Source organism: Pristiophorus japonicus, chromosome 21 (assembly GCF_044704955.1).
Source record: "Pristiophorus japonicus isolate sPriJap1 chromosome 21, sPriJap1.hap1, whole genome shotgun sequence".
Taxonomy (NCBI): domain Eukaryota; kingdom Metazoa; phylum Chordata; class Chondrichthyes; family Pristiophoridae; genus Pristiophorus; species Pristiophorus japonicus.
Genome location: NC_091997.1, coordinates 78,947,041 through 78,974,062, shown reverse-complemented (window position 1 = coordinate 78,974,062; position 27,022 = coordinate 78,947,041). Strand labels below are relative to the sequence as shown.

General features: G+C 47.2%; 1 protein-coding gene across 1 annotated transcript; it reads left to right on the top strand.

The window, feature by feature from the left end:
- The first annotated feature begins 1,977 nt into the window (after window positions 1-1,977).
- On the top strand, window positions 1,978-25,228 carry LOC139234126 (uncharacterized). Its single transcript, XM_070865093.1, has 12 exons — window positions 1,978-2,516; window positions 3,254-3,318; window positions 6,888-7,039; window positions 9,467-9,600; window positions 9,711-9,775; window positions 11,317-11,462; window positions 13,733-13,857; window positions 15,457-15,515; window positions 17,616-17,761; window positions 19,369-19,556; window positions 19,675-19,764; window positions 22,220-25,228. Exons 4-12 carry the CDS (start codon window positions 9,502-9,504, stop codon window positions 22,241-22,243), a joined length of 942 nt encoding a protein of 313 aa, XP_070721194.1. The 5' UTR covers window positions 1,978-2,516; window positions 3,254-3,318; window positions 6,888-7,039; window positions 9,467-9,501; the 3' UTR covers window positions 22,244-25,228.
- The last annotated feature ends 1,794 nt before the right edge of the window (window positions 25,229-27,022 follow it).

Sequence of the window (27,022 nt, the reverse complement as noted above, 5' to 3'; positions counted from 1 at the left end):
CAACAACCGTAGCGCCTACAACAACTGCCGTGCCAACAACAACTGCCGCACCAACAACAACTGTAGCGTCTACAACAACTGTAGCGCCTACAACAACTGTTGCACCAACAACAACTGTAGCGCCTACAACAACCGTAGCGCCTACAACAACCGTAGCGCCTACAACAACTGTAGCGGCTACAACAACTGTAGCACCAACAACAACTGTAGCGCCTACAACAACTGTAGCGCCTACAACAACTGTAGAGCCTACAACAACTGCCGCACCAACAACAACTGTAGCGCCTACAACAACTGTAGCGCCTACAACAACTGTAGAGCCTACAACAACTGTCGCACCAACAACAACTGCCGCACCAACAACAACCGTAGCGCCTACAACAACTGCCGCACCAACAACAACTGTAGCGTCTACAACAACTGTAGCGCCTGCAACAACTGTTGCACCAACAACAACTGTAGCGCCTACAACAACCGTGGCGCCTACAACAACCGTGGCGCCTACAACAACCGTAGCGTCTACAACAACTGTAGCGCCTACAACAACTGTAGCGCCTACAACAACTGCCGCACCAACAACAACTGTAGCGCCTACAACAACTGTTGCACCAACAACAACTGCCGCACCAACAACAACTGTAGCGCCTACAACAACTGTAGCGCCTACAACAACTGTTGCACCAACAACAACTGTAGCGCCTACAACAACTGTTGCACCAACAACAACTGCCACACCAACAACAACTGTAGCGCCTACAACAACTGTTGCACCAACAACAACTGTAGCGCCTACAACAACTGTAGCGCCTACAACAACTGCCGCACCAACAACAACTGTAGCGCCTACAACAACTGTTGCACCAACAACAACTGCCGCACCAACAACAACCGTAGCGCCTACAACAACTGCCGCACCAACAACAACTGTAGCGCCAACAACAACTGTAGCGCCTACAACAACTGCCGCACCAACAACAACTGTAGCGCCTACAACAACTGTAGCGCCTACAACAACTGTAGCGCCTACAACAACTGTAGCGCCTACAACAACTGCCGCACCAACAACAACCGTAGCGCCTACAACAACTACTGCTGCAACTGCTGCCGCCGGTACAACAACTGCCGTGCCAACAACAACTGCCGCACCAACAACAACTGTAACGCCTACAACAACTGTAGCGCCTACAACAACTGTAGCGCCTACAACAACTGTAGCGCCTACAACAACTGTAGCGCCTACAACAACCGTTGCACCAACAACAACCGTAGCGCCTACAACAACTGTAGCGCCTACAACAACTGTTGCACCAACAACAACCGTAGCGCCTACAACAACCGTAGCGTCTACAACAACCGTTGCACCAACAACAACCGTAGCGCCTACAACAACTGTTGCATCAACAACAACCGTAGCGCCTACAACAACTGTTGCATCAACAACAACCGTAGCGCCTACAACAACCGTTGCACCAACAACAACCGTAGCGCCTACAACAACTGTTGCATCAACAACAACCGTAGCGCCTACAACAACCGTAGCGCCTACAACAACCGTTGCACCAACAACAACCGTAGCGCCTACAACAACTACCGCAGCAACTGCTGCCGTCGGTACAACAACTGCCGCGCCAACAACAACTGCCGCACCAACAACAACTGTTGCACCAACAACAACTGTAGCACCTACAACAACTGTAGCGCCTACAACAACTGCTGCACCAACAACAACTGTAGCGCCTACAACAACTGTAGCGCCTACAACAACTGCTGCACCAACAACAACCGTAGCGCCTACAACAACCGTAGCGCCTACAACAACTGTAGCACCTACAACAACCGTTGCACCAACAACAACCGTAGCGCCTACAACAACTACCGCAGCAACTGCTGCCGCCGGTACAACAACTGCCGCACCAACAACAACTGTAGCGCCTACAACAACTGTAGCGTCTACAACAACTGCCGCACCAACAACAACTGTAGCGTCTACAACAACTGCCGCACCAACAACAACTGTAGCGCCTACAACAACTGCCGCACCAACAACAACTGTAGCGCCTACAACAACTGCCGCACCAACAACAACTGTAGCCCCTACAACAACTGCCGCACCAACAACAACTGTAGCACCTACAACAACTGCCGCACCAACAACAACTGTAGCTCCTACAACAACTGCCGTGCCAACAACAACTGTAGTGCCTACAACAACTGCCGCACCAACAACAACTGCCGCACCAACAACAACTGTAGCGCCTACAACAATTGCCGCGCCAACAACAACTGTAGCGCCTACAACAACTGCCGCGCCAACAACAACTGCCGCGCCAACAACAACCGTAGCGCCTACAACAACTGTAGCGCCTGCAACAACTGTAGCGCCTGCAACAACTGCCGCACCACCCGTAGGGCAAGAAGTAGAATTATTTTTCAGTTTAAATGAAACTTTTACACCGCAGTTAAATAATCCACAATCGTCCCAATTCCGAGAACGTGCACAGAATGTTATCGATTCCGTAAGTTGCTTCGTTCTCTTGTAAACTATTCGTGCATTGGATGTTAATTTTATTTTCTGATGCTCTACAAAGTTAATGTCTGGCCTAATTGTTATAGGCTTTTAAAGTTCTCTATGTTATTGCTCTTGTTAAGTGGTGATTTTCCTCTGTTTAATTTTGTAGATAATCTAAATGAAAGGTGTTTTTCTTTATCACACTAGATTTACGACACTGTGTTTGCTTGCTTTTTATCCTTGAGAAAGTTGCAGATAGGAGGCCCCTCAATGACTCACTTGATATCACTCTTGTCCCGGAGTCAGAAGAGCAGTGGGTTCAAGCCCCACTCCAGAGAGTTGAGCGCATAATCCAGGCTGACATTCCCAGTGCAGTGCTGAGGATCCCGTCTTTCGGATGAGACGTTAAATCATGTCTGCCCCCTTCGGTGGACGTAAAAATTATGAAGGCACTATTTGAAGATGAGCAGGGGCATTCTCCCCAGTGTCCTGGCCAACACTTCTCCCTCAACCATCACCTAAACGAAAGCAGTTTATCTAGTCAGTTTAACATCTCATCTGAAAGATAGCACCTCTGACAGTGCAGCTCTCGCTCAGTACTGCACTGTAGTGTCAGATCTAGATTTTAGTGGCCCAAGGTCCGTGGGGAGGGTTTTGAATCCACTATCAACTGTGCCTCAGCTAACAATTAAAGATGATAATACTAATTAGTTATAAAAATGATTATATTTCTTTCTTTTAAAGCTCAGTCCGGTATACCGTGCAGCAGCACCCAAAAGTTTTCTTGGCATAAAGGTCAATCGATTCAGGTAAGCAATGGGGTCAGCTTACCACTCTTAGTCACGGTCAGTTCATGAATATATTGATGGTTGACATAATACAATTGAATAGGGAATAGAATCATAGAATGGTTACAGCAGAGAAGAAGGCCATTCGGCCCATCGAGCCCATGCCGACTCTCAGCCAGTCCCACTCCCCCGCCTTTTTCCCATAGCCCTGCAAATTTTTTTCCTTCAGATACTTATCCAACTCCCTTTTAAAAGATAAATTTGAGTCTGCCTCCACCACCCTTTCAGGCAGCGCATTCCCGATCCCAACCACTCGCTGCGTAAAAAATGTTTTTCTTACGTCGCCTTTGGTTCTTCTGCCAATCACCTTAGATCTGTGTCCTCTGGTTCTTGACCCCTCCACCAATGGGAACAGTTTCTCTCTCTCTACTCTGTCCAGACCCCTCATAATTTTGAACACGTCTATCGAATCTTCCCTCAACCTCCTCTGCTCCAAGGAGAACAACCCCAGCTTCTCCAGTCTGTCCACGTAACTGAAGTCCCTCATCCCTGGAACCATTCTCGTAAATCTTTTCTGCACCCTCTCTAAGGCCTTCACATCCTTCCTAAAGTGCGGTGCCCAGAATTGGACACAATACTCCAGTTGGAGCCGAACCAGTACTTTATACAAGTTCATCATAATTTCCACAATTTTGTACACTATGTTGGCTTAGTAATTCCAATGCTAAATTTTAGCCAAAAAAAAAGGGGAAAAAATTGTGACACAGCATGTAGATAGGAACTGCATCCTCTGTGCAAAAAGAATACAATAATACATCATAGGCGGAAACTTTCAGCCTCTCCGGGTGTGTACGATCTGCATGCGCCAAGAACTGGCTTTTTCGATCTGTCAAAATTTCTTGAGACAGATTTCAGAATGGCAGGCAGTGACTAGTGGGGTGCCGCAGGGCTCAGTGCTGGGACCCCAGCTATTTACAATATACATCAATGATTTAGATGAAGGAATTGAGTGTAATATCTTCAAGTTTGCAGATGACACTAAGCTGGGTGGCAGTGTGAGCTGTGAGGAGGACGCTAAGAGGCTGCAGGGTGACTTGGACAGGTTAGATGAGTGGGCAAATGCATAGCAGATGCTGTATAATGTGGATAAATGTGAGGTTATCCGCTTTGTGGCAAAAACATGAAGGCAGAATATTATCTGAATGGCGACAGATTAGGAAAAGGGGAGGTGCAACGAGACCTGGGTGTCATGGTACATCAGTCATTGAAAGTTGGCATGCAGGTACAGCAAGCGGTGAAGAAGGCAAATGGCATGTTGGCCTTCATAGCGAGGGGATTTGAGTATAGGAGCAGGGAGGTCTTACTGCAGTTGTATAGGACCTTGGTGAGGCCTCACCTGGAATATTATGTTCAGTTTTGGTCTCCTAATCTGAGGAAGGACTTTCTTGCTATTGAGGGAGTGCAGCGAAGGTTCACCAGACTGATTCCCGGGATGGCAGAACTGACATATGAAGAAAGACTGGATCGACTGGGCTTGTATTCACTGGAGTTTAGAAGAATGAGAGGGGATCTAATAGAAACATATAAAATTCTGACGGGACGGGACAGGTTAGATGCAGGAAGAATGTTCCCGATGTTGGGGAAGTCCAGAACCAGGGGATATAGTCTAAGGATAAGGGGTAAGCCATTTACAACTGAGATGAGGAGAAACTTCTTCACTCAGAGTTGTTAACCTGTGGAATTCTCTACCGCAGAGATTTGTTGATGACAGTTCGTTAGATATATTTAAGAGGGAGTTAGATATGGCCCTTACGGCTAAAGGGGTATGGAGAGAAAGCAGGAAAGGGGTACTGAGGTGAATGATCAGCCATGATCATATTGAATGGTGGTGCAGGCTCGAAGGGCCGAATGGCCTACTCCTGCACCTATTTTCTATGTTTCTATGTTTCTATGTTTACGCATCCCCAGGAGAAGGACATCCGTGGGAGAGATTGGGCTATTTGCCCAACTCACGCCCAGCGAATGTCCTTCAAACTCTTACGCCTGGTAAAAGCAGGCACATAGCTCACTTTTACCAGTGTTACACTGTTAAATCATAGAAAAATTAAATGTAACCATTCATTTTTATATTAAAAACCCTGTCCATTATGGTAAGTTTGTTTCTTTCCCTATTAGAAAGTATATAAATATGTTTTCCAAAACGTTTATTTTTTTCTAAAACATTTAATTTAAATTAATTTTGAATATGTGAGGTGTTTTTTAAATTTATAGTGCTGTGTTTCGGTGTTTTCGTGGGTTATTCTCATTGATAGCAATGGGAGTCCGTACAAACGGAGTTGCCATTATTATCAATGAGAATGCTAGATAGTGATTGGTGGTTCAGGCCCATGTGACTCCAGCAGATGCGTCTGTACGTGGAAGACATCTCCCCGTGCGCTGCGCAGTGAATGAAGGCCTCCGACCGGAATCGTAGGTTCTTCCGGGACCATCAGGTAGTTTCGTAGATTTTTTTCGGGTCGTACGAAGGAAGCCTCCGACCTCAATTTTCGGCCCATAGAAAATTCCCACTCATTTGAGGCCATGCTTCACTCATGAGTGAATTACTGGCATTACAACCTCATCATCATAGGCAGTCCCTCGTATCGAGGATGACCTGCTTCCACGCCAAAAAGGGATGAGTTCACAGGTGTTTCAATGAGTGACCTGACATTCCAGATCCCGAACTACATCCTGAAGGGTGGAAGATGCCTGTGCGTGGATTTTTTTAACGTGGGGTGGCCGTTGCACACCAACCACCACACGGGCTCGACAGAGCTAGGTCTTGGTCCAATGGCAAGGATTAACCAGGACGACTGGAGACCAGCTCTGCTGCACGGGCCCCGTGCTGCCCCTGGGCCCTCGCCTCTTCTGGGCCCCGATCACGTCCCTCTGCAATCTCTCGGCGCTCCTTCGCCCCGACCTCGCTGCTCCTGCTGTACCTGCCCGCGCTCCAATCACCGGCCTGGAACTTGATGACGTCACTCTCCGCTTCCGTCGCCCTCCCGCACCAGCTCGCGCTGCACCTTGCCGTGGTACGCCGCCATGCTGCTCCCGGGCTGCCGCACTTCCGCTCCTTTTATGGCTCCGACCTGCCTAACCTAAGAACGATGGCTCAAACACCTAAGAAGGATGGCTCAAACATTTTGTACCTTTAGTTCTGGTTGATGCAAAATGCCCAATATATGCAAGGTTCAAAACTATAATTCTCAAATTGGAAGGCAAGACTTACAAACAGGAAGTGACAAAACAGGAAGTGACACAATGCTCAGTGAACATCCAGATTAATAAATAATGATTGTTACCGATCGTTGATGCTCCAACCACTCGCCTTATACTTTCAACCATTTCCTTTGAGAATAAATTTTGGTGGGGTGGTGGCAGGGCTAAAGCACAACTAAAAACAAGACTGGTCTTTCAAAAATGGACCAGTACTTGCTGTTTGAAAGCTTTATCCTCTCATCCAATAATACCATTCTCAAAATTGAATGTGAAAATAAAAGATCATTCCAATTAATATATTAACAGGATTTATATAATTTATCTCTTTTCAGTCCTGGATCCATTGAAGTAGATTGTACCGTGGTTTTCAGCAACGATACCATAGCCCCAAGTGGTTCCGAAGTGGTGAAGCTATTGGCGAATGGCCTGGCAAATGGAACACTAGGGAACTTAACAATAAATCGTGCATCCATCAAATCTCAAAGTAAGTTACAAAATGTTACAAGACATGCAGCATTGGTGAGACCGCACCTGGAGTACTGTGTACAGTTCCGATCTCCTTACCTAAGGAAGGATATACTTGCTTTGGAGGGAGTGCAACGAAGGTTCACCAGACTGATTCCTGGGATGTTTGGATTGCCCTATGAGGAGAGACTGAGTAGACTAGGCTTATTGTTCCCTAGAGTTTAGAAGAATGAGAGGTGATCTAATTGAAACATATAACATTCTTAAGGGGCTTGACAGGGTTAATGCTGAGAAAATGTTCCCGTCGGGCTGGAGAGTCTAGAACACGGGGTCACAGTCTCAGAATAGGGGTCGGCCATTTAGGACTGAGATGAGAAGACATTTCTTCACTCAAAGGGTCATGAATCTTTGGAATTCTCTCTCCCAGAGGTCTGTGGATGCTGAGTCATTGAGTATATCCAAGACAGAGGTCACTGGACTGTTGGGAACTAAGGGAATTAAGGGATATGGGGATAGAGCGGGAAGGTGGAGTTGAGATAGAAGATCAGCCATGATCTTGTTGAATGGTGGAGCAGACGCGAAGGGCTAAATGGGCTACTCCAGCTCTTATTTCTTATATTCTTAAGGTCAGAGTTGTCCCACTGGTAGCAATGGAGCTTGACACACTGGTTAGCAGGTCTGAGGTTCTACCACCGACTGAGCAATGCTCCAGGTCACAGTAAGAAATGCTTGCACTCTTGCAAGGCGTTTCACCACACCCATTCTAATGCAAGCGCCGAATATTCTTGTAGGGATGAAGTAGAGTAGGAGGAAGCTCATGTGGAGCATAAACGCCGGCTTAGTTTATGCCTGTTTCGGTGCTATGTAATTCCATGCTCTGGTTATGCATTGAAGTTTTTTTTACTATGTATTTTCCAATAAATTCCATCCTCATTGCCAATCAAACGTTGAAATCTCTCGAAGCAAAGCCGGCACCGAGTGCTTCCATGAGATATTATCAAGATCTGTGCTTCTCCAAGGAGTACAGCAGCGTTGGGACCAGGTTTCGCCTATATTAATGCAGTGGCAAGCGCCTCTTGTGTGATCAATCCCTTGTAGTGATGATCATGCAGATGTGAGAGTTAGTTCTCTGACAGGGCACGCCTGGCATTCCGGAGGAGCGCTGTTTCGAGAAATGCCAGTCCCACAACCCTTTGGTTTTATATCCCAGAATTTAAAATCAAATGGAAAATCATGGTCTGTGGGCTTGCCATTTCCCGACCCTTGCTCCTTTTGTGCTCCTTCCCAATTAGGGATTCAAGCCATGAATGTTAAAACCTCATTTTGTGCATTTGGTACCAACTATGCATGTCTCCCCCGTGGGGCCCGCCCCCCCCCCCCCCCACTGGTTTGCACCCTACTGAACAGAGTTTGTTACAATGACCTGCACACCAAGTTTGCAATCCCATGCCATTCCTAATCCAATACCAGCTCAACTGGTGATGTCAATGAGAATGGGAGGGTTGGATTTATGAGTGCACAGTTCCGAGAGGGGCTTCTCCAGCTGAGAGCACGTCAGGAAATCGCTGCCATGCTCCCCGCGATTGTTTTGCTGCGTTAAAAATCAACGGACGGAAAACTGGCCAGAATTGGAGTACGCAATTTCCCCAAAAGCTGCTCTCGTTGGCTGAGACTGCCTGACTGGAGAGCAGAAGCTGTCATTCATGAGACATGGGCAAGGCAATGAGCGGCATTTATTGCCCATTCCTAATAGCCCTCGAGGAGTTGGTGGTGAGCTGTCTTCTTGAACCGCTGAGGGTGGTTAAGAGTCAAGTCACATATAGGCCAGACCGGATAAGGGTGGTAGAATTCCTTCCCGAAAGGAAATTCATCATCATAAGCAGTCCCTCGAAATCAAGGAAGACTCTAAAAGTGAGTTCTCAGGTGGCTGTGCAGCCCAATATGGGAATTACAGTCTCTGTCACAGGTGGGACAGTCAGTGGTTGGAGGAAAGGGTGGGTGGGGAGTCTGGTTTGCCGCATACTCCTTCTGCTGCCTGCGCTTGTTTTCTGCATGCTCTCAGCAACGAGACTCAAGGTGCTCAGCACCCTCCTGGATGCACTTCCTCCACTTAGGGTGGACTGGTCTTTGGCCAGGGGCTCCCAGGTGCCAGTGGGGATGTTGCATTTTATCAAGGAGGCTTTGAGGGTGTCCTTGAAACGTTTCCTCTGCCCAAAAGTGAACCAGTTGGGTTTTTACACAAATAATCCAGCAGCATTACTAACACTGGCTTTTTAATTTGATTAGCAGCTGAGGTGGGATTTGAACTCACGTCTCCGGATCATTAGTCCGGGCCCCTGGATTACTAGTCCAGTGACATTACCACTATGCTACCGTTCCCCATGTCAATGCATTAATGATCAGCTTTATTAGCTGAACGTTTTAATATTTATTATCTATTCTTCAGATATCACACTCAACAATCTGCAGCCAGTTAGTTTGATGATTTCGTTTGTGATAGAAGATAGGGCTTTCTCAACAAACCTCAACGACAATACTTCCAGTGAATTTACCAGCCTGAAAACATTAGTTATTAACTGGGTATGTGATAACAAGTTGCCAACACTTTCCTTTCAATTTGTCCAATGCAATTGGAAATCCCAAACAGCCTACAGCAAGAATCCAACTGACTTTTTCTTTTGATTAAACAGCTTGAAAACGTTCTCAAAGAAGGATTCGACCCGAACGTGCTGCCTAATTCTTCTGTCACCTTCAGGTACGTCCACTTTAACCCTACCCGTGCCCAGGGTTCTGCCCCCTTTGTCGAGTGTGGATGCGCGTGGCAGGGGTGTGTGCTGACAAGCAGGGCTGGATTAATGGCCTGATGGGCCCGGGCCAAGCTGTTTGTTCATGTTCATTACATCATGTATGTGATTCTGATTCGGAGTCCGAAAACATAGGCACCGCGATACAGGCGCTACGTCCCGAATCCGCGACTCCGAGAACCGGAATTGTCCAAAAAAAAAAACGGACATTTTGCGCGTAGCTGATGGAGTCATCTGGAATTGTTGTCCGAAACCCGGACATTTTTGAGGCAAAAACCAAAATCTGGCACGGATCCGGTCGAGGATTCTGGATTTCAGGCTATTGGTTTTCTTGTCAGAAATCCAGAAAAACCCAAAAAGCGGATCGGATGCGGTCCCGAGGATTCCGGATTTCAGACGTTGTACTTGTATATTCAACAATGGAAGCATATATTCTGTATCAAGTAGGTATATATTCTGGTTCTGGTAACGTTGGTCACAACAGCCTATTTGAGAGTCCTTATCATTTTTTTCCTACGTTTATTTGGTGGGCCTATGCTCATCGGTGGGCTTGCGGCTGCAGCCAAGTGTATTAGAGGGTAATGTTCCGGCAAGCATTTGCGTTGCATTATTGAATGATCACCAACAACACAGAATGTAAGATATGCATACTGCATTAACTGCTAAGATGCATATACTGCACTGAAAGTTCACACATGATAATGCGATACATATACTGCATTCAGATATATGCTGCACTGAGAATCATAGATTGCAATAAGATACACATATTGCTTTAAGATGCAAATACTGTACTGACAACAACAACTTGTATTTATATAGCACCTTTAACCTAGTAAAACATCCCAAGGCACCTCACAGCAGTGTTATAAGACAAAACAAATAAATTTGACGTTGAGCCACCTCAGAAGAAATTAGCGCAGGTGACTGGTCAAAGAGGGAGGTTTTAAGGAGTGTCTTGAAGGAGGAAAGAGAGGTAGAGAGGCGGAGAGGTTTAGGGAGGGAGTTCCAGAGCTTGGGGCCTAGGCAACAGAAGGCAGGGCCACCGATGGTGGAACGATTATAATCAGGGATGCTCAAGAGGGCAGAGTTTGAGGAGCGCAGACATCTCGGGGGGGGGGGCTGTGGGGCTGGAGGAGATTACAGAGATAGGGAGGGGGCGAGGCCATGAAGGGATTTGGAAACACAGATAAGAATTTTGAAACCGAGCCGTTGCTTAACCAGGAGCCAATGTAGGTCAGCGTGCACGGGGGTGGTGGGTGAGCGGGACTTGATGCGAGTTAGGACACATAATTAAGATACATGGAAAACAAAAGTTCAATTTTAAGAATGCATGCTTCTTCAGACTTTGATACCAATCTGTAGATGTGATGTTTATTTAATGCAAGTGTTGCGTGCGGGACACATTGAAATGGCCATCTCAGCGACGTAGCAGAGAGGGGTCGGCTGAGCGAACGACTGTCTGAGTGTCACGTTTCCGCTTATATTTTAGCAACGCTTCAACAATGGTGATGGTGGTGGCACATGTCCAGATCAACACAACCAAATCAGAAAACCGACCAATGCTGCGGAATCTAATCAAAGCTGGTGTTGAAACTTCGGGATTTGACATCGTCATATCCAGCATTCGTGTAAATGGTAAGTGCCAGGGTGTGTGTGAATGGTGACTTGCATTTATAGATAGCAACCTATCACATTGCGCAGAAACATCTCGCAATGCTTCATCTGCAAAAGCAAAAAAAAAATTTGGAGGTCCAGTGACTGTTACGTTGGCCAACACACAAAGCAAGGGCCCAAAAAACTGCTGGGGCACTGGGAGAACTGCTGCACTTCAATTGGGACTACCTCCCTAAGCTTCTCGTGCTCGCTACCTCGCTCTCCTCCTTTAAGACGCTCCTTAGAACCTACCTCTTTGACTCCATCTGTCCTATTATCCCCTCATGTGGCTTGGCATCAAATTCTACTTGAAAAGGCTCCTGTGAAGCACCTTGGGACATTTTACTACGTTAAAGCCGCTATATAAATGCAAGTTATGGTTGTTATCATTAATATCCAGTTGACCCACTGACGCCCCAATGCAGAATGATACCTCAGCACGCTACTGGCTGCCTGCTTAGATTAGGTGCTCAAGTCTCAGAAGTGAGTCTCGAGCCGTCTGACTCAAGAGTCTTGAATGTTGTGCATTTTCTAGTAAAGAGGTTGTCACTGCCGTAGTTAACTTTTAAAATTTGTTTCTGGGATGTGGGCGTCGCTAGCAAGGCCGGCATTTATTGCCCATCCCTAATTGCCCCTTGAGAAGGTGCCTTCTTGAACCGCTGCAGTCCGTGTGGTGAAGGTGCTCCCACAGTGCTGTTCGGGAGGGAGTTCCAGGACTTTGACCCAGCGACGATTTCGGAACGGCCGATATATTTCCAAGTCAAGATGGTGTGTGACTCGGAGGGGAACGTGGAGGTGGTGGTGTTCCCATGCACCTGCTGCCCTTGTCCTTCTAGGTGGTAGAGGTCGCGGGTTTGGGAGGAGCTGCCGAAGAAGCCTTGGCGAGAGGCTGCAGTGCATCTTGTGGATGGTGCACACTGCAGCCACGGTGCGCCGGTGGTGGAGGGAGTGAATGTTGAAGGTTGTGGATGGGGTGCCGATCAAGCGGGCTGCTTTGTCCTGGATGGTGTCAAGCTTCTTGAGTGTTGTTGGAGCTGCACTCATCCAGGCAAGTGGAGAGTATTCCATCACACTCCTGACTTGTGCCTTGTAGATGGTGGATAGTCCTGCCTCCATTGTCTTCTCTCACTTTGTCTCATTTTCAAGCGAGGAAAAGCATGTAAAACAGAAAAGCTGGAGTGATGCCTGAGAGTTTTAATATTGGTAGATGATTGCAAGTTATCGACAAAACACTTCTCCCCATCCCCATAGCTGTTCTTGTCAATAAGTAAATTGCACATTGGTTCACATATTGCTGCAGTTGCAAATGGCTTTTTTCACACTGTGAAAGAAACAACTGGCATTTATTTTGCTCTACAGTCAATGAAGTACCTGTGATGTGTAGTCACCGTTATAATGTAGAAAACTGAGGCCAGAAACCATAGCCCTTCCCATGTTGCACATCCAATAAATGGTCCTTCAGACAGCCACATGAGGGGGGTGAAATCATGCTGGATATCATTAGTGTAGGAACGCTTATCACATTGCGAGGAAAATCCCTTATGCTCAATAGACCTTCCCTTCTTAGGCAGTCCCTAGGAGTCGAGGATGACTTGAACAATAGACCAGTGAATGACACATAAACACATTAAAGCTTTGCAGGGGAGCTATATATCAATATCACACAACGCGATTTCACCCAGCCATGCTTTTTGTTGAATAGCGCAAAAAATGACGATTAGAGTCATACTCGTTCCGTATGTTTTATAGATACATAAATCTTGCATGCATTTCCTGTCTATTGTGTTCCTAACACAGATGAGGCTGCACACAGGGAGGTTAAAGTAACAGTGACCTCAGTCTTTCATAATACACTCCAGAGTGAGGAACAGGCCTTAGGGGCCAGCTTATATACAGTGCTCCCAAGGGATGCTGGGATCCCTTGCGACTTCAGGGGATGAGCTCCCTGGTGGCGGAACATGGGAGTGCATGCTTTACAGATACACAACACTGTCCACAGACCTCACTTCCTGCTGTCACAACTTTTGCTTGCAGCTTTCTATCAGTAGCCCATTTGACACTCGTCGCCAAATTACTTTTCCATTGTGGACGGGTGATGCCTATCTGCCCACTTTGCACTGCTGGCCAGGACAAGAAGTTTGTGTTGGACCACTGATTGAATTTCATAATTAAAATAAAAAACGACTGGCTTTGTTGATTGGAAAGAAGCTGAGCTACATGGGCCTGATATGTTGCTTTTTTTCTTTCCGTAGGTGAGGGTTTTGATTTTAATAGTGTCCAAGTGTTGATTCGGATTACAAACAGAGATTTCAACCCTGCCCTGGCTAATCGATCAAGTCCTGAATTCACAGATTTCAGCACCAATTTTACTGATGTGGTAAGTACTCAAGTCAAACCTGGTTGCTGTGTAGAGATAAAGCTAACTTTCTAAAGCTGCAAGATACTTTAGCAACAATAATAGTGTGAGACTTCCGGTTAGTGCTTGGAGCAATGTTCTTTTCTTTATTTGTTCCTGGGATGTGGGCGTCGCTGGCAAGGCCGGCATTTATTGTCCCTTGAGAAGGTGGTGGTGAGCCGCCTTCTTGAACCGCTGCAGTCCGTGTGGTGAAGGTGCTCCCACAGTGCTGTTAGGGAGGCAGTTCCAGGATTTTGACCCAGTGACGATGAAGGAACGGCAGATATATTTCCAAGTCAGGATGGTGTGTGACTTGGAGGTGGTGATGCTCCCATGTGCCTGCTGCCCTTGTCCTTCTAGGCGATAGAGGTCGCGGATTTTGGAGGTGCTGCCGAAGAAGCCTTGGCGTGTTGCTGCAGGGCTTCTTGTAGATGGTACACACTGCACCTTGTTTAATTGTGGCTGCCTATTATGCTCCCAGGCTTGCGGGGAAACACGACTCTAAGGTCATAGTTGGTTTACAGATGTAATATTAACATTTACCTGTACATAGCCCTCAACCAGGCACAGTCAGTGCTGATACAGTCAGGCTTGTTAAGTGTTAAACTGATCACATGTAATTTTAGGCTCACCATCATACATTGCAATTACTGTAATTGTGACTTTACCTGTAAGGGCCAAGTGGAGTCTTATTCACCAGGAGCATCCATTGGGAAATCTTACGCCTACTCCAAGCAAGTTTTGAACGATGAGGGAGTCGCAGGTTAAGGGGAGCAGGCAGGGAAGTGGAGCTAAGGCTAAGATCAGATCAGCCACGATCTTACTGAATGGCGGAGCAGGCTCGAGGGGCAAAATGGCCGACTCCTGCTCCTGTTTTTTTATGTTATTATGTTCATTCCTTCATCTGCTACCATGAATGGGTGGGAAAAGGTGGGGTGAGGACACATGATTCCAGGAGAGGCGAGCTTAGTGTGCGAGGCTCGGTGACAGGAGCACACGGGGAATTAAAAACATAAGAAATAGGAGCAGGAGTAGGGCATCTGGCCCCTTGAGCCTGCTCCAGAGCTTGTGGCCTAGGCAACAGAAGGCACGGCCACCAATGACCGAGCGATTATAATCAGGGATACTCATGAGGGCCGAATTTGAGGAGCGCAGACATCTCGGGGGGATTGTGGGCCTGGAAGAGATTACAGAGATGGGGGGGGGGGGGGGCGATTTGAAATTACGGATGAAAATTTTGAAATCGAGGCATTGGTAACCAGGGACCAATGTGAGCACAGGGGTGAAGGGTGAGCGGGACTTGGTGCGTGCTAGGACATGAGCAACCGAGATTTGAATTGCCTCAAGTTTACGCACTTACTACCCTCACGCTGGACCTATCGGAGGACTGGTTGGCGACATAGTTGAAAATACTCGATTAAACTTTTAAAATGATAACGGAAAATTTAGTTGATTTAAAGTTTTAAACCCAGCGCAGGGGACTGACAATTTGAGCCATTAAGTTTGAATTACTTCACTGCCGAGCTCTCCACTGATGCTGTTCATGGTTAAATCATCTGACATTTCATTTTTGTGCTGTAGATAAACGGAATCTTTAAAAACGATGCTGGCTTCGTGGAATTCATAATCGATGGATTTATGTAAGTTTCATCTGTAATGTACTTGTTTCATCGGTTCTTTGTTTAAGAATTCATAGCAACACATTGCTATTAAGAACTAGTTGGTTTATTAGCAAACGGTTTAACAATCACACAACACATTACCAGTTCATCCACCAGGTTCACAACCACCTGCCTCATCGCAGATACCCAGAACCCAACTGGCTGGGGTTTTATTGAGTCTTGTGAACATCATGTGACTGGCTAAGCCACTCCCAACTCAACAGCTCCACAAACCTGTGAGCATGCTCACCGGTGCATACATTACACGTTCTCTTTCAGCACGCGGAAAGATAAGTGTAACAAATGCTTGTGCAGACTGTTGTGGATAAGATGAATGTCTTATTCCCATTAATGGCATTGACGACATCGAGCAGAGCCAAGTTGCTGGTGTCATCGATGGTGTCAACTTATCTTGGCTGCAGGCTAGAATGAGACCATTATGGTCAGCGTTTCCCCAATATCTGCAACGATAACTTTACCCGATTTATTTCCTTTGCCCCTTCTCTTTTGGAAGGCGGGGTAAATTTATGTCTGCAACCTACAGCTTGGCGCATCAGAGGACGATGTTAAAAATTGGGCACGGTAATAGCGGTCCACCTAGTGGACAACTGTGGTAATGCAGCTACTGCTGCAAATACAAGAGGATCATGTGACAAGGTTACCTGACAAGTTCCTGAAGAGCCATCTTATGCATGTGTGTGTGTTTGCAATGTTGAAAAGAATATATCACAGTCACGGGCTCATGAATCCGTGTTCATTCAATTGAATGATTCCACCCCGTAGCACACTGATTGCAGCAGGTTCAAGGGGCTGAAGGGCCCATTCCTATTCCCGATCCTAAGTCGCTTTCGGACAATTCAACCTTTTGTCGCGGCTGGGTCAAAGGGGAACTGGCGGATGTCAGGGATCAGGTTGCGTGCTTCGCCTCTTGGTTAGGGCGTGAAGGCCAGGAGGCATGCCACTTCAGGGAGCAGTGCGAGCTGCGACGGCAGCGAAGAGTGACGTCATCCAGATCCAGGTCGGTGATCGGAGCGTGGGCAGATACAGCAGGAGCGGCGAGATCGGGGCGAAGGAGCGGCGAGAGACTGTGGAGGGATGTGATCGGGGCCCAGGAGAGGCGCGGGTTCGGGGCCAGGGGCCCAGGGGCAGCACGGGCCCAGCCCACACTGCGATATGTGTGCGCACTAGGTCCATGCAGCAGAGCAGGTCTCCGTCGTCTTGGGTAATCATTGCCACTGGACCAAGACCTAGCTCTGTCGAGCTCGTGTGGTGGCTGGTGTGCAACGGTCACCACACGTTAAAAAAATCCACGCACAGGCATCTTCCACCCTTCAGGATGCAGTTCGGGATCTGGAATATTAGGTCCTTCATTGAAACACCTGTGAACTCAGCCTGCTTTTGGCGTGGAAGCAAGTCACCCTCGATATGAAGGACTGCCTATGATGATGAAGGCCAGGCAAGCAGGTTCCATCGATTAATTAAAAAAAAGAGAAAGCCACACATTTCTACAACGCCTTTCATAACCCAGGATGTCCCAAAGCACTTTACATAAGAACATAAGAAATAGGAGCAGGAGTAGGCCATACGGCCCCTCGAGCCTGCTCTGCCATTCAATAAGATCATGGCTGATCCGATCATGGACTCAGGTCCACTTCCCTCCCCGCTCCCCATAACCCCTTATCCCCTTATCGTTTAAGAAACTGTCTATTTCTGTCTTAATGTCCCAGCTTCCACAGCTCTCTGAGGCAGCGAATTCCACGGATTTGCAATCCTCTGAGAGAAGAAATTTCTCCTCATCTCAGTTTTAAATGGGCGGCCCCTTATTCCAAGATCATGCCCTCTAGTTCTAGTCTCCCCTATCAGTGGAAACATCCTCTCTGCATCCACCTTGTCAAGCCACCTCATAATCTTATACGTTTCGATAAGGTCACCTCTCATTCTTCTGAATTCTAATGAGTAGAGGCCCAAACTATTCAATTAAAGACTTTTTGAAGTGTAGTCATTGTTTTAATATGGAGGAACGTGTTTCTTGTCAAATAAACGTAGCCAACACCTTTCTTTCTTATTCTAATTATCTAGGCCTGGATCTGTTATAATCGACGGAAGAACAGTATTCAATGACGGAACAACGACAAAAGCTGAACTTGTCCAAACTCTAGTCAATAACACGGAAGCATTCAGCAGAGTGGGTTTGAGTTTGGACCAGAACTTCCTTACCAACACAAGTACGTCACAGTTCCTCAATAAAAAAACATTCCGGGGGGGCGGGGGGGGGGGGGCATTTTCTCCCGGGGGGAGGGGGGGGCCGCCACTGACTCCCGGGAAATTATCCCAGAGGTTTAGGGGGGGGGCGCTGTCCTGGCGACGCCCGTGCTCCGCGATCAGCGCCCCGGGCCGGCACACATCCGGCAATGACGTCATCGGTGTGCGCACCGGCCCCTCATCGCCCAGCGGGGGTGAAATTGCTCAGCCAGGCATGAAGCTGGTGGACAGCCACTGCCGGGGCGACCCGTAAAGGGGCGGAGCGTCGTGTAGTGCTGGCCGGAGGGCCAGGCCCCTCCGCCTTCCGTTAACGGGGGTGGGCGCGCTACGAACACCGCGATGGGGCCACTGCTTCACCACCGGGGCAGCGGAGTGCACCAGCGCAGCACGGACCCCACCATTTCCGCAAGGCAAGGCCGTGGAATAAAAAACAATAGCACGGCGCACCTCCCCTTATGGGAAGCGCAAACAACGCAATTTCGCCCCCACCCCCTCGCAAACTCTTGAAATCAGAAGTTGTCAATGGTGCAGGGAAAGTGAATGATCAGGATATTAACATCATCATCATCATAGGCAGTCCCTCGGAATCGAGGAAGACTTGCTTCCACTCTTAAAATGAGTCCTTAGGTGGCTGAACAGTCCAATACGAGAACCACAGTCCCTGAGGGAAGGGGTGGGTGGGACAGGTTTGCTGCACGCTCCTTCTGCTGCCTGCGCTTGATTTCTGCATGCTCTCGGCCATGAGACTCGAGGTGCTCAGCGCCCTCCCAGATGCACTTCCTCCACTTAGGGTGGTCTTTGGCCAGGGACTCCCAGGCCAACATCGGTGGGGATGTTGCACTTTATCAGGGAGGCTTTGAGGGTGTCCCTGTAACGTTTCCTCTGCCCGCCTTTGGCTCGTTTGCCGTGAAGGAGTTCCGAGTAGAGCGCTTGCTTTGGGAGTCTCGTGTCAGGCATGCGAACAATGTGGCCTGCCCAGCGGAGCTGATCGAGTGTGGTCAGTGCTTCGATGCTGGGGATGTTGGCCTGGTCGAGGACACCAACGTTGGTGCGTCTGTCCTCCCAGGGGATTTGTAGGATCGTGCGGAGACATCGTTGGTGGTATTTCTCCAGCGACTTGAGGTGTCTACTGTACATGGTCCATGTCTCTGAGCCATACAGGAGGGCGGGTATTACTACAGCCCTGTAGACCATGAGCTTGGTGGCATTAGCACTCTAATAGGAGCAACGTGTAATATGTCCTTAGTGCATCTATAGAAGGAAGCAGCAGCCAAGCAGAATTATTCTTTTATTGATATTGAATGGCATATAGTGGATTATGGGCAAAATGGTGCTAACGTTGCACCCTGAAAACTGATTTATGGACACCTGTTCCAACTAAAGAACCCGGCAGTCAGCCCTCTAATGAACCTCAGCTACCATTAGCCAGGGAACGCGACCTGCGTGCATATTTTAAATGAGCTTTGGGGGGGAAATGCATAAGAGACAAATATGTTTCATGTGCTGCTAGCTGCCAGCTAAATCGATTTGAGAGAAGCGAGGACACTAAACTGCTACTTTTTATTCACAGCGACTTCCACCGCCATGCCGACAACCACCACGACCAGGACCACCACCACAACAACAACCACCACCGCAGCAACGACCACATCGACAGTTAACCAGCCAGCTCCGGGAAAGCCCTTCCCCGGATATGCCATTGCAATCATTGTCATATGCGGCTTGGCTCTCATCGCACTCCCGTTCCTCATCGTCCTGGTAAGTCTGCGACATCTTCTGAGTTGGCCAGCGCACCGGCGCGGGCAAGCAACTGTGGCGGCCGCGCCTCACGCACGGAACGGAGAATTTCAACGCCTTTTCTCTTTGTGTTCTGCAGTTTGTTAAGACCGGTTTTTGTTCCAAAGTGGCAAATGCCTTAAAGATGGAAACTCCCGATGATTTGGATATGAAACTTCCAATCTTTGGGGTAAGTGCTAACTCTACCCTAAACTCTGCTCAGTGCAGACCATTTCGGGACTGTCTCTTTAAGTAGCACCGCAAAGGAGTCACCTTGGGCGCTTTTGCCCAAGACTCACTGTCAGTTTGTCGGCAGTTTACTCGCTGGGTATTCAGTCCCTGCAGTCACAACAATTTGGTGGGATTTCGAGTATTGAATGAAAGTCGTCGACAAACGTTAAGCCAATTAAACTTTATTTCCCAAAGTAGAATTAAAGTACAAACAATGTATAAAATAGCACATAAGTCTCACAACCTGTGCTCGTACCACCCGTTAACAGAGGTAATCAATCTCCGCCACTGGTGTCCTGCTTTAAGCTCCTAGCTTAATATAGAAACATAGAAAATAGATGCAGCAGTAGGCCATTCGGCCCTTCGAGCCTGCACCACCATTCAATATGATCATGGCTGATCATGCAACTTCAGTACCCCATTCCTGCCTTCTCTCCATATCCCCTGATCCCTTTAGCCGTAAGGGCCACATCTAACTCCCTTTTGAATATATCCAACGAACTGGACTCGACAACTTTCTGTGGTAGAGAATTCCACAGGTTCACAATTCTATGGGTGAAAAAGTTACTCCGTCGTTCCCAGATGTCTTACCCCTTATCCTTAGAATGTGACCCCTGGTTCTGGACTTCCCCAACATCGGGAACATTCTTCCTGCATCTAACCTGTCCAATCCCGTCAGAATGTTATATGCTTCTATGAGAACCCCTCTCATTCTTCTAAATTCCAGTGAATATAAGCCTAGTCGATCCAGTCTTTCTTCATACATCAGTCCTGCCAGCCCGGGAATCAGTCTGGTGAACCTTCGCTGCACTCCCTCAATAGCAAGAATGCCCTTCCTCAGATTAGGAGACCAAAATTGGACACAATATTCCAGGTGTGGTCTCACCAAGGCCCTGTACAACTGCAGTAAGACCTCCCTGCTCCTATACTCAAATCTTCTTGCTATGAAGGCCAACATACCATTTGCTTTCTTTACTGCCTGCTGTACCTGCATGCCTACTTTCAATGACTGACTTAAGGTCCAGCTTCTCTCGGGGTGGGTCCTAGGTTCTCGCTGCCTACGTAGGATTTCCCCTCCTGGTTTATACTATTCTATAATCTGTCCCATCTCTTTGATTACGCATTCGTCTGTGCCCGGATGATTAGTTTATTCTTGTTACTGGCTATGCTAAGGAAGGATTGACTAAACTTCAGTTTCAATTGGTAATTCATTTCTATAGTCAAGGCACCTTAACCTTACTCTTGGGTCTTCCCACCTTATGTTGCCATGGCCTGCAAATTTCTACAGCTCGCCAGCTATAGTCTTTAAAACGAGGCAGATTCAGTATTGCAGCTATCCGACACTTAGTCACTAACATTACAGCTCATCAACCAGGCTCACCATCACTTGCCTCATCGCAGACCCCCTGAACCCAACTGGCTGGGGTTTTATTGAGTCTTGTGAACATCACGTGACCGGCTAAGCCACTCCCAACTCAACAGCTCTACAACTATTTAACATAACTTTAAATCAAGTGCCCCCTTTTTGTACGGGCACCAAAACCCACAAATTAACAATTAAACAGTAAAGGGAACCATGTCAAATCAAATTAAATTAAAATGTTGTTCCCTGTTGAAATGATGCACTCCAGTCCCTCCGACGCCCACCTCTCACAGAAGGCCGCGAGCGTACCGGTGGACACCACCTGCTCCATCTCCAGGGACACCCTGGCGTTTCTTGAATGATAAGAGGTTATGGGGAGCGGGCGGGGAAGTGGAGCTGAGTCCATGATCAGATCAGCCATGATCTTATTAAATGGTGGAGCAGGCTCAAGGGGCCGTATGGCCTACTCCTGTTCCTATTTCTTATGTTCTTAAATGTAGCCATGGAAGAGAGGCAGGCAGTCAGGCTGAACACCCGCTGTCTGGACTGGCTGATGGCCCCCTTGGCCAGGCCCAGGAGCAGTCCTACGAGGAGGCCTTCCGACCTGCCCGCTCCCCTCCACACAGGGTGTCCAAAGATCAGGAGCGTGGGACTGAAGTGCAGCCAAAGATCGAGGGGCAGCCCCTTCAAATAATGGAAGAAGGGCTGCAACCTCACACACTCTACGTACACGTGGAACACGGATTCCTCCAGCCCGCAGAAATTGCAGGCGGCCTGGGAGTCCGTGAACCGACTCGGAAACTTATTGCACGGGACAGCCCCGTGCAGCTCTACAAACCTGTGAGCATACTCACAGGTGCATACGCTGAACCTGCCAAATGTAAATGAGGCCGGGACTTCAGAATGGCAGGGACCTCCTGGCTGGCCAGAAGTCCAAATCGGCCTTTTTGAGGCCTGTGGAGAGAAGATTTATCAGCCAGTCTGCACCTTATGGCTTGAACGTGTTTGACGGTGCCAGAGTGTAACACTGGTTAATTTTGTCTCGCTTCAGGGTCGATCATACAACTTCCACTGATGAAAAGTCGAGATGGGTGATATCAAGAACTTTGGGGTTGGGAGGAGTAAACCACCATGGATTATGAAGAATACATATGAAGGATATTCGCCAACAATGCTCATCTAACAGACTGCCCGGATTATTTAAAACATGAGCAGGCACTTGTACTGAGCCGATCTGACGGCGATTTGGGCCTACTCTTTTGCATCAAGGTGGCTGTCGCTTCGAAGCTGGTGGTCACTTGGCAACCGCCGAACACTTTCACCACGGTGGAACACATTTGCTTTATGGTGCTGTAAGGGGCAGGGCCTATCCAATATCCGTCTGTGTTGATAGTTTTGTCCCAAACGTTGAATGTGCGTTCATTTTGTACTGTCCTCTCTGTTCATTGCGAATCACTCCCTCTGTGGAGTCAACATAAATCAAGTTTCTGGAGAATTAGTGACAAACTCCCAGAAAGTCAGGTACTGGGTTTGTGATTGGAAGCTAATGAGTGTGTGTCCACCTCTATTATTATATTATAAACCATTTATATCAGTAGGTAACTCGCACTCCATGACACTGTCGCCATATTTAACAAGTACCTTATGCATGGCACGGTTTGCAATAAGAAGCCCAAATCACGATCGAGTCCTAGCTGTGGGAGCAGGTTGGAGATTAATTTGCTGGGTGGCTGAAAGGTTAGGATACCAATGGGAAAAAATTGCAGGCAGTTGAAAGCAAGTCTGTGTCCCAATATAGCTGTAATATAGCATCCAGGTGGATTGAGATTTTAAGAGCGTGCTCAGCATGGGGGCCCATTTCCCCTCATGTTTGCGGTTGAGAGCAAAATTTACAAGCCATGGTCTTCAGGAGTTCTGGGAAGCAAGGTATCTATTATCCATCATTTAAAAACAAAATCAAAGATACATTGTTCGGCAGAAGCTGTCGTTCTGGTGACCCAGATTCTCTCAGCCAGCACAGACCATGCCCCGAGCAAAAAGGGCAGCTGAAATCTTAAGTTCTCTCTGACACTCAGCCAATGGATGCTACTTGTGCATGACACTGCTGCAAAGGTTCATTGTTATCCTAACTACGTCATTTACCCATGATACCGTGCAGTCTTGTTGAAGCCCAAGGGGTTTCTTTTCTGTAACAAGGCACGATACTATGGTAGACTTTCCGAACCCCAGCAGAAACGTAACCAAATTCACCTCATGTGACTGTTCAGCCCCCAGGCGTCGTGTGAAGAGGTGGAAATGTGATTCGACAATGCCGGTGTCAAAGAGCATAATCCGACCTTTCAGACACACGGGCAGCGAATGCTTTGTTAACAAAATACACTCAACGTGAAGATGGCCACCCACCTAATGCAGGACTCTACACCACGGCCTGGTTTTAATGATCATAGCGCTCCTCGGCGCTTGTGTTTTGAGCTTTAGGAAGACAAATATATATATATTTTTATAAAAATGTCTCGACAACTGTGGGCCTTTTAGCTGGAGAGATGTTGTGTGGGCCAATTGATGTGGAATCAGGTCTAGGCGACTCGACGAATGCGTTCGGAATTACCCTCTCTGTGGGGCGGCGACCAATTGAGGAATTTCGGACCTTGCCGTTAAGTGTTGGTGCGCCAGTAACCCTCAGCACAACAGAATGAGTGTACCAATGATACGAGGCGCACTCCTCATGTGCCACTGCCGTTAATCTGCAACAGAAAAAGAGACGATATAAAGTCTCGGGCAGATTGCATCGTGTTTCGTGACAAATATTTACTTCAGGTCGTGTTAATGTTTAAGGATTTAATAAAAGTTTTTTTTTTGTACTTTTGTCGTTTGTCACTGTGAAGCTCGACTAAGATCAGCGGCCATTCAGTGATGCAAAGTACGAGTCTAATGTGGGAGGTGGGTTCTCAATGGAAATATACTACGGGTTAGGCTGGCTATCATTCCAATGCTGATCTCATAGAGACCTGTAAAAAGGACTGTGAGCTCTACTGATGTGGAAATCACTGTGCACAGGGCTGTTCTGAAATCTTGGCTTGCGTATCTCTTTGGATAATGTTTAATAACGAAATATATAAAGCGTATCACTTCAAAATGTATACCGGTAGCTTCATTTTATTGGATGCACAAGCACACACATTTAAAAAAAAAATTGAAATCGGTTTTGCAACGAGCAAATATTTAAGACTCCGCAGAAAATGACAGTTGTTCAAAAGCTGCACTTTACTTTGAGAAAATAAACGCCCTTTGCAGTCGCACACACGAGTCTCAGAACAACTCTAAACTGGCCGAGACCGAGCTGTTTTCAAATAGAACTGGCTGGAACTAACTCTGCCGAGCGCAGGTTGTGTTCAGTGCAAAATGCGGTTTGACAAGCTCCGAGTATTTGGGATGCGGCCCAACCCTCACCGCAGTCTTTGTCTTAAACCAGCGTTTTAAACTGTGTGTATGCACTCAGCACTCGCACCCTCCGGTTAGAGAGACAAGGGGGATCTAGTCGCCCATTGGCCTGCCGATATTTTCACCACACAATGTGGCTCAAACTGCATCTCCATGCCATGTGTTGACCGAGAGGGAAAGCCTCAGTGAACGCTGTGCGATGGCGAGGACACCCTTTTAAGATGTATTACCCGAGGGATTTGTTAGCACAGTATGATCAATGTCTGCAGTACACTTGTCACAGCCTCGAGGCGACAACAGCAACTGCTTTGTGGCAGTATGGACTGAATCACAATGTGAATCACCACATCTCGCCGTGGCAATTGGTGTACCCAAATAGAACATAAATCTATGATCCCTACATTATCATGAATGAATTTACAGAGACTGTGCTGCTAAACTGAATTAAGAGTCATCTTTTAAATGACTGTCCTAGAGCAAGGTGTGTTTACTTTCACTTAATGTCATTGTTCGAAGCACTATTAAAATTGGTGAAAATGTGCCAAGGTTTCTTTAGAAAACACTTACCAAAGATCAGAGGATTAAATATGAAGTGCTTTATCAAAATTAAATGTGTTTATCTGACCTCATGTATATTTTATTAATGCACTGTACTATTGAATAAATATTTCTTACAAATTAGAACTGCTGGCATTTACTAATAATCCTTTAGCTTCATGGTTAATCTTGCCTCTTGGCTTCACTTAAACAGAAGGGATTTGCTTACAAAAGCTTCCTAGCCAACAACAATTGGTATATATATAGCGCCTTTAACAGTGAAACGTCCCAAGGCGCTGCGCAGGAGTATTATGAGAAAAAAAATTGACACTGAGCCATATAAAGGAGGAATTAGGGCAGGTGACCAAAAGTTTGGTCAAAGAGGTAGGTTTTCAGGAGCGTCTTGAAGGAGGAAAGAGAGGTAGAGAGGGAGTTCCAGAGCTTGGGGCTCAGATAACAGAAGGCACGGCCACCAATGGTTGACACAGCCCATTTGTTTACATGCTGCTTCCAACAATTAGGCAACGCCAACTATTTTTGTGTGTCAATATCTTGCTGAGGCTCAGTTAGTCATTGTCTAACCATCCACCATTAGTTGTTTAGTTTTATTTATTTACAGGATGTGGGCGTCGCCAGCAAGACCGGCATTTATTGCCCATCCCCAATTGCTCTTTGAAAAGGTGCAGTCTGTGTGGTGAAGGTACTCCCACAGAGGTGACTTTGTTGCAGGCACTTTAGTACAACTAAGTGTCTCGCTGGGCCATTTAAGAGTCGACCACGTTTGCTGTGGGTCCGGAGTCACATATAGGCCAGACTGGGTAAGGACGGCAGATTTCCTCCCCTAAAGAACTTTAGTGAATCAGTTGGGCTTTTACGACAATCCTGTAGTTTCATGGTCACCATTACTGATACTAGCTTTTTATTCTAGATTTTATATTTTAATTAACTGAATTTAAAGTCCCCAGCTATTATCATGGGATTTGAACTCACGTCTCTGGATCATTAGTCCAGGCTGCTGGATTACTAGTTCAATAACATAACCACCGTACCACCATACCCCTTAAAGTCAGGGCTGGGCTTTCATATTATCTGTGGGCTGTACTTGTCTGGCAAGTGTCCATGGAAGGGAAGAATCCCACAATTCCATTCAAGGCTTATAAATACCATTGTTTTTATGTTGACTGCAAGTGTGCTTAATCGGCCAAATGGAACTTCCAGGGTCCATGTGTCTGACCTTGCAGTCTAAGCATTTGGTTGTCAGCCGTGGCTCAGTGGGTTGCTCTTGTGTCAGAAGGTTGTGGGTTCAAGTCCCACTCCAGACACCTGCAGCACAAAAAAAAATCTAGGCTGACACTCCACTGGGGTGCTGCACTGTCAGAGGTGCCAACCTTTGGACGAGATGTTAAACCAATGTCTGCTCTCTCAGGTGGACTTAATAGATCCCAAGGAACTTTTTCAAAGAAGAGCAGGGGAGTTATCCCCGGTGTCCTGGCCAATATTTGTCCCTCAGTCAACATCACTGAAACAGATTATCTAGTCATTGTCACATTGCTGTTTGCAGGAGCTTACTGTGCGCAAATCGGCTGCCGTGTTTCCTAAATTACAACAGTGACTACACTCCAAAAAAGTGCTTCATTGGCTGTAAAGTGCTTTGGGACGTCCAGTGGTTGTGAAAGGCGCTATATAAATGCAATTCTTTATTTTACTTTAATTTCACGATACTGGGCTGGATTTTCAACTTGACCCCTGGGCCTAAACAACGGAAGGCTTGGCGGTTTCTAGAACGAGTAGTTTTACTCCCATGAAGTTGAAAATCTACTCCTCCAACTCCCGTTGGTGAAACCACAACCAGTGAGTCTAAGACTCTGCCCGTCCA

Excerpts from the sequence above, each read along its gene's own strand:
- LOC139234126 (XM_070865093.1), top strand. The coding sequence starts at position 9,502 with ATGATTTCGTTTGTGATAGAAGATAGGGCTTTCTCAACAAACCTCAAC. Across the intron at positions 17,762-19,368 it reads GAACTTCCTTACCAACACAA|CGACTTCCACCGCCATGCCG; the intron begins GTACGTCACAGT and ends TTTTATTCACAG. Across the intron at positions 19,765-22,219 it reads TGAAACTTCCAATCTTTGGG|GGTCGATCATACAACTTCCA; the intron begins GTAAGTGCTAAC and ends GTCTCGCTTCAG.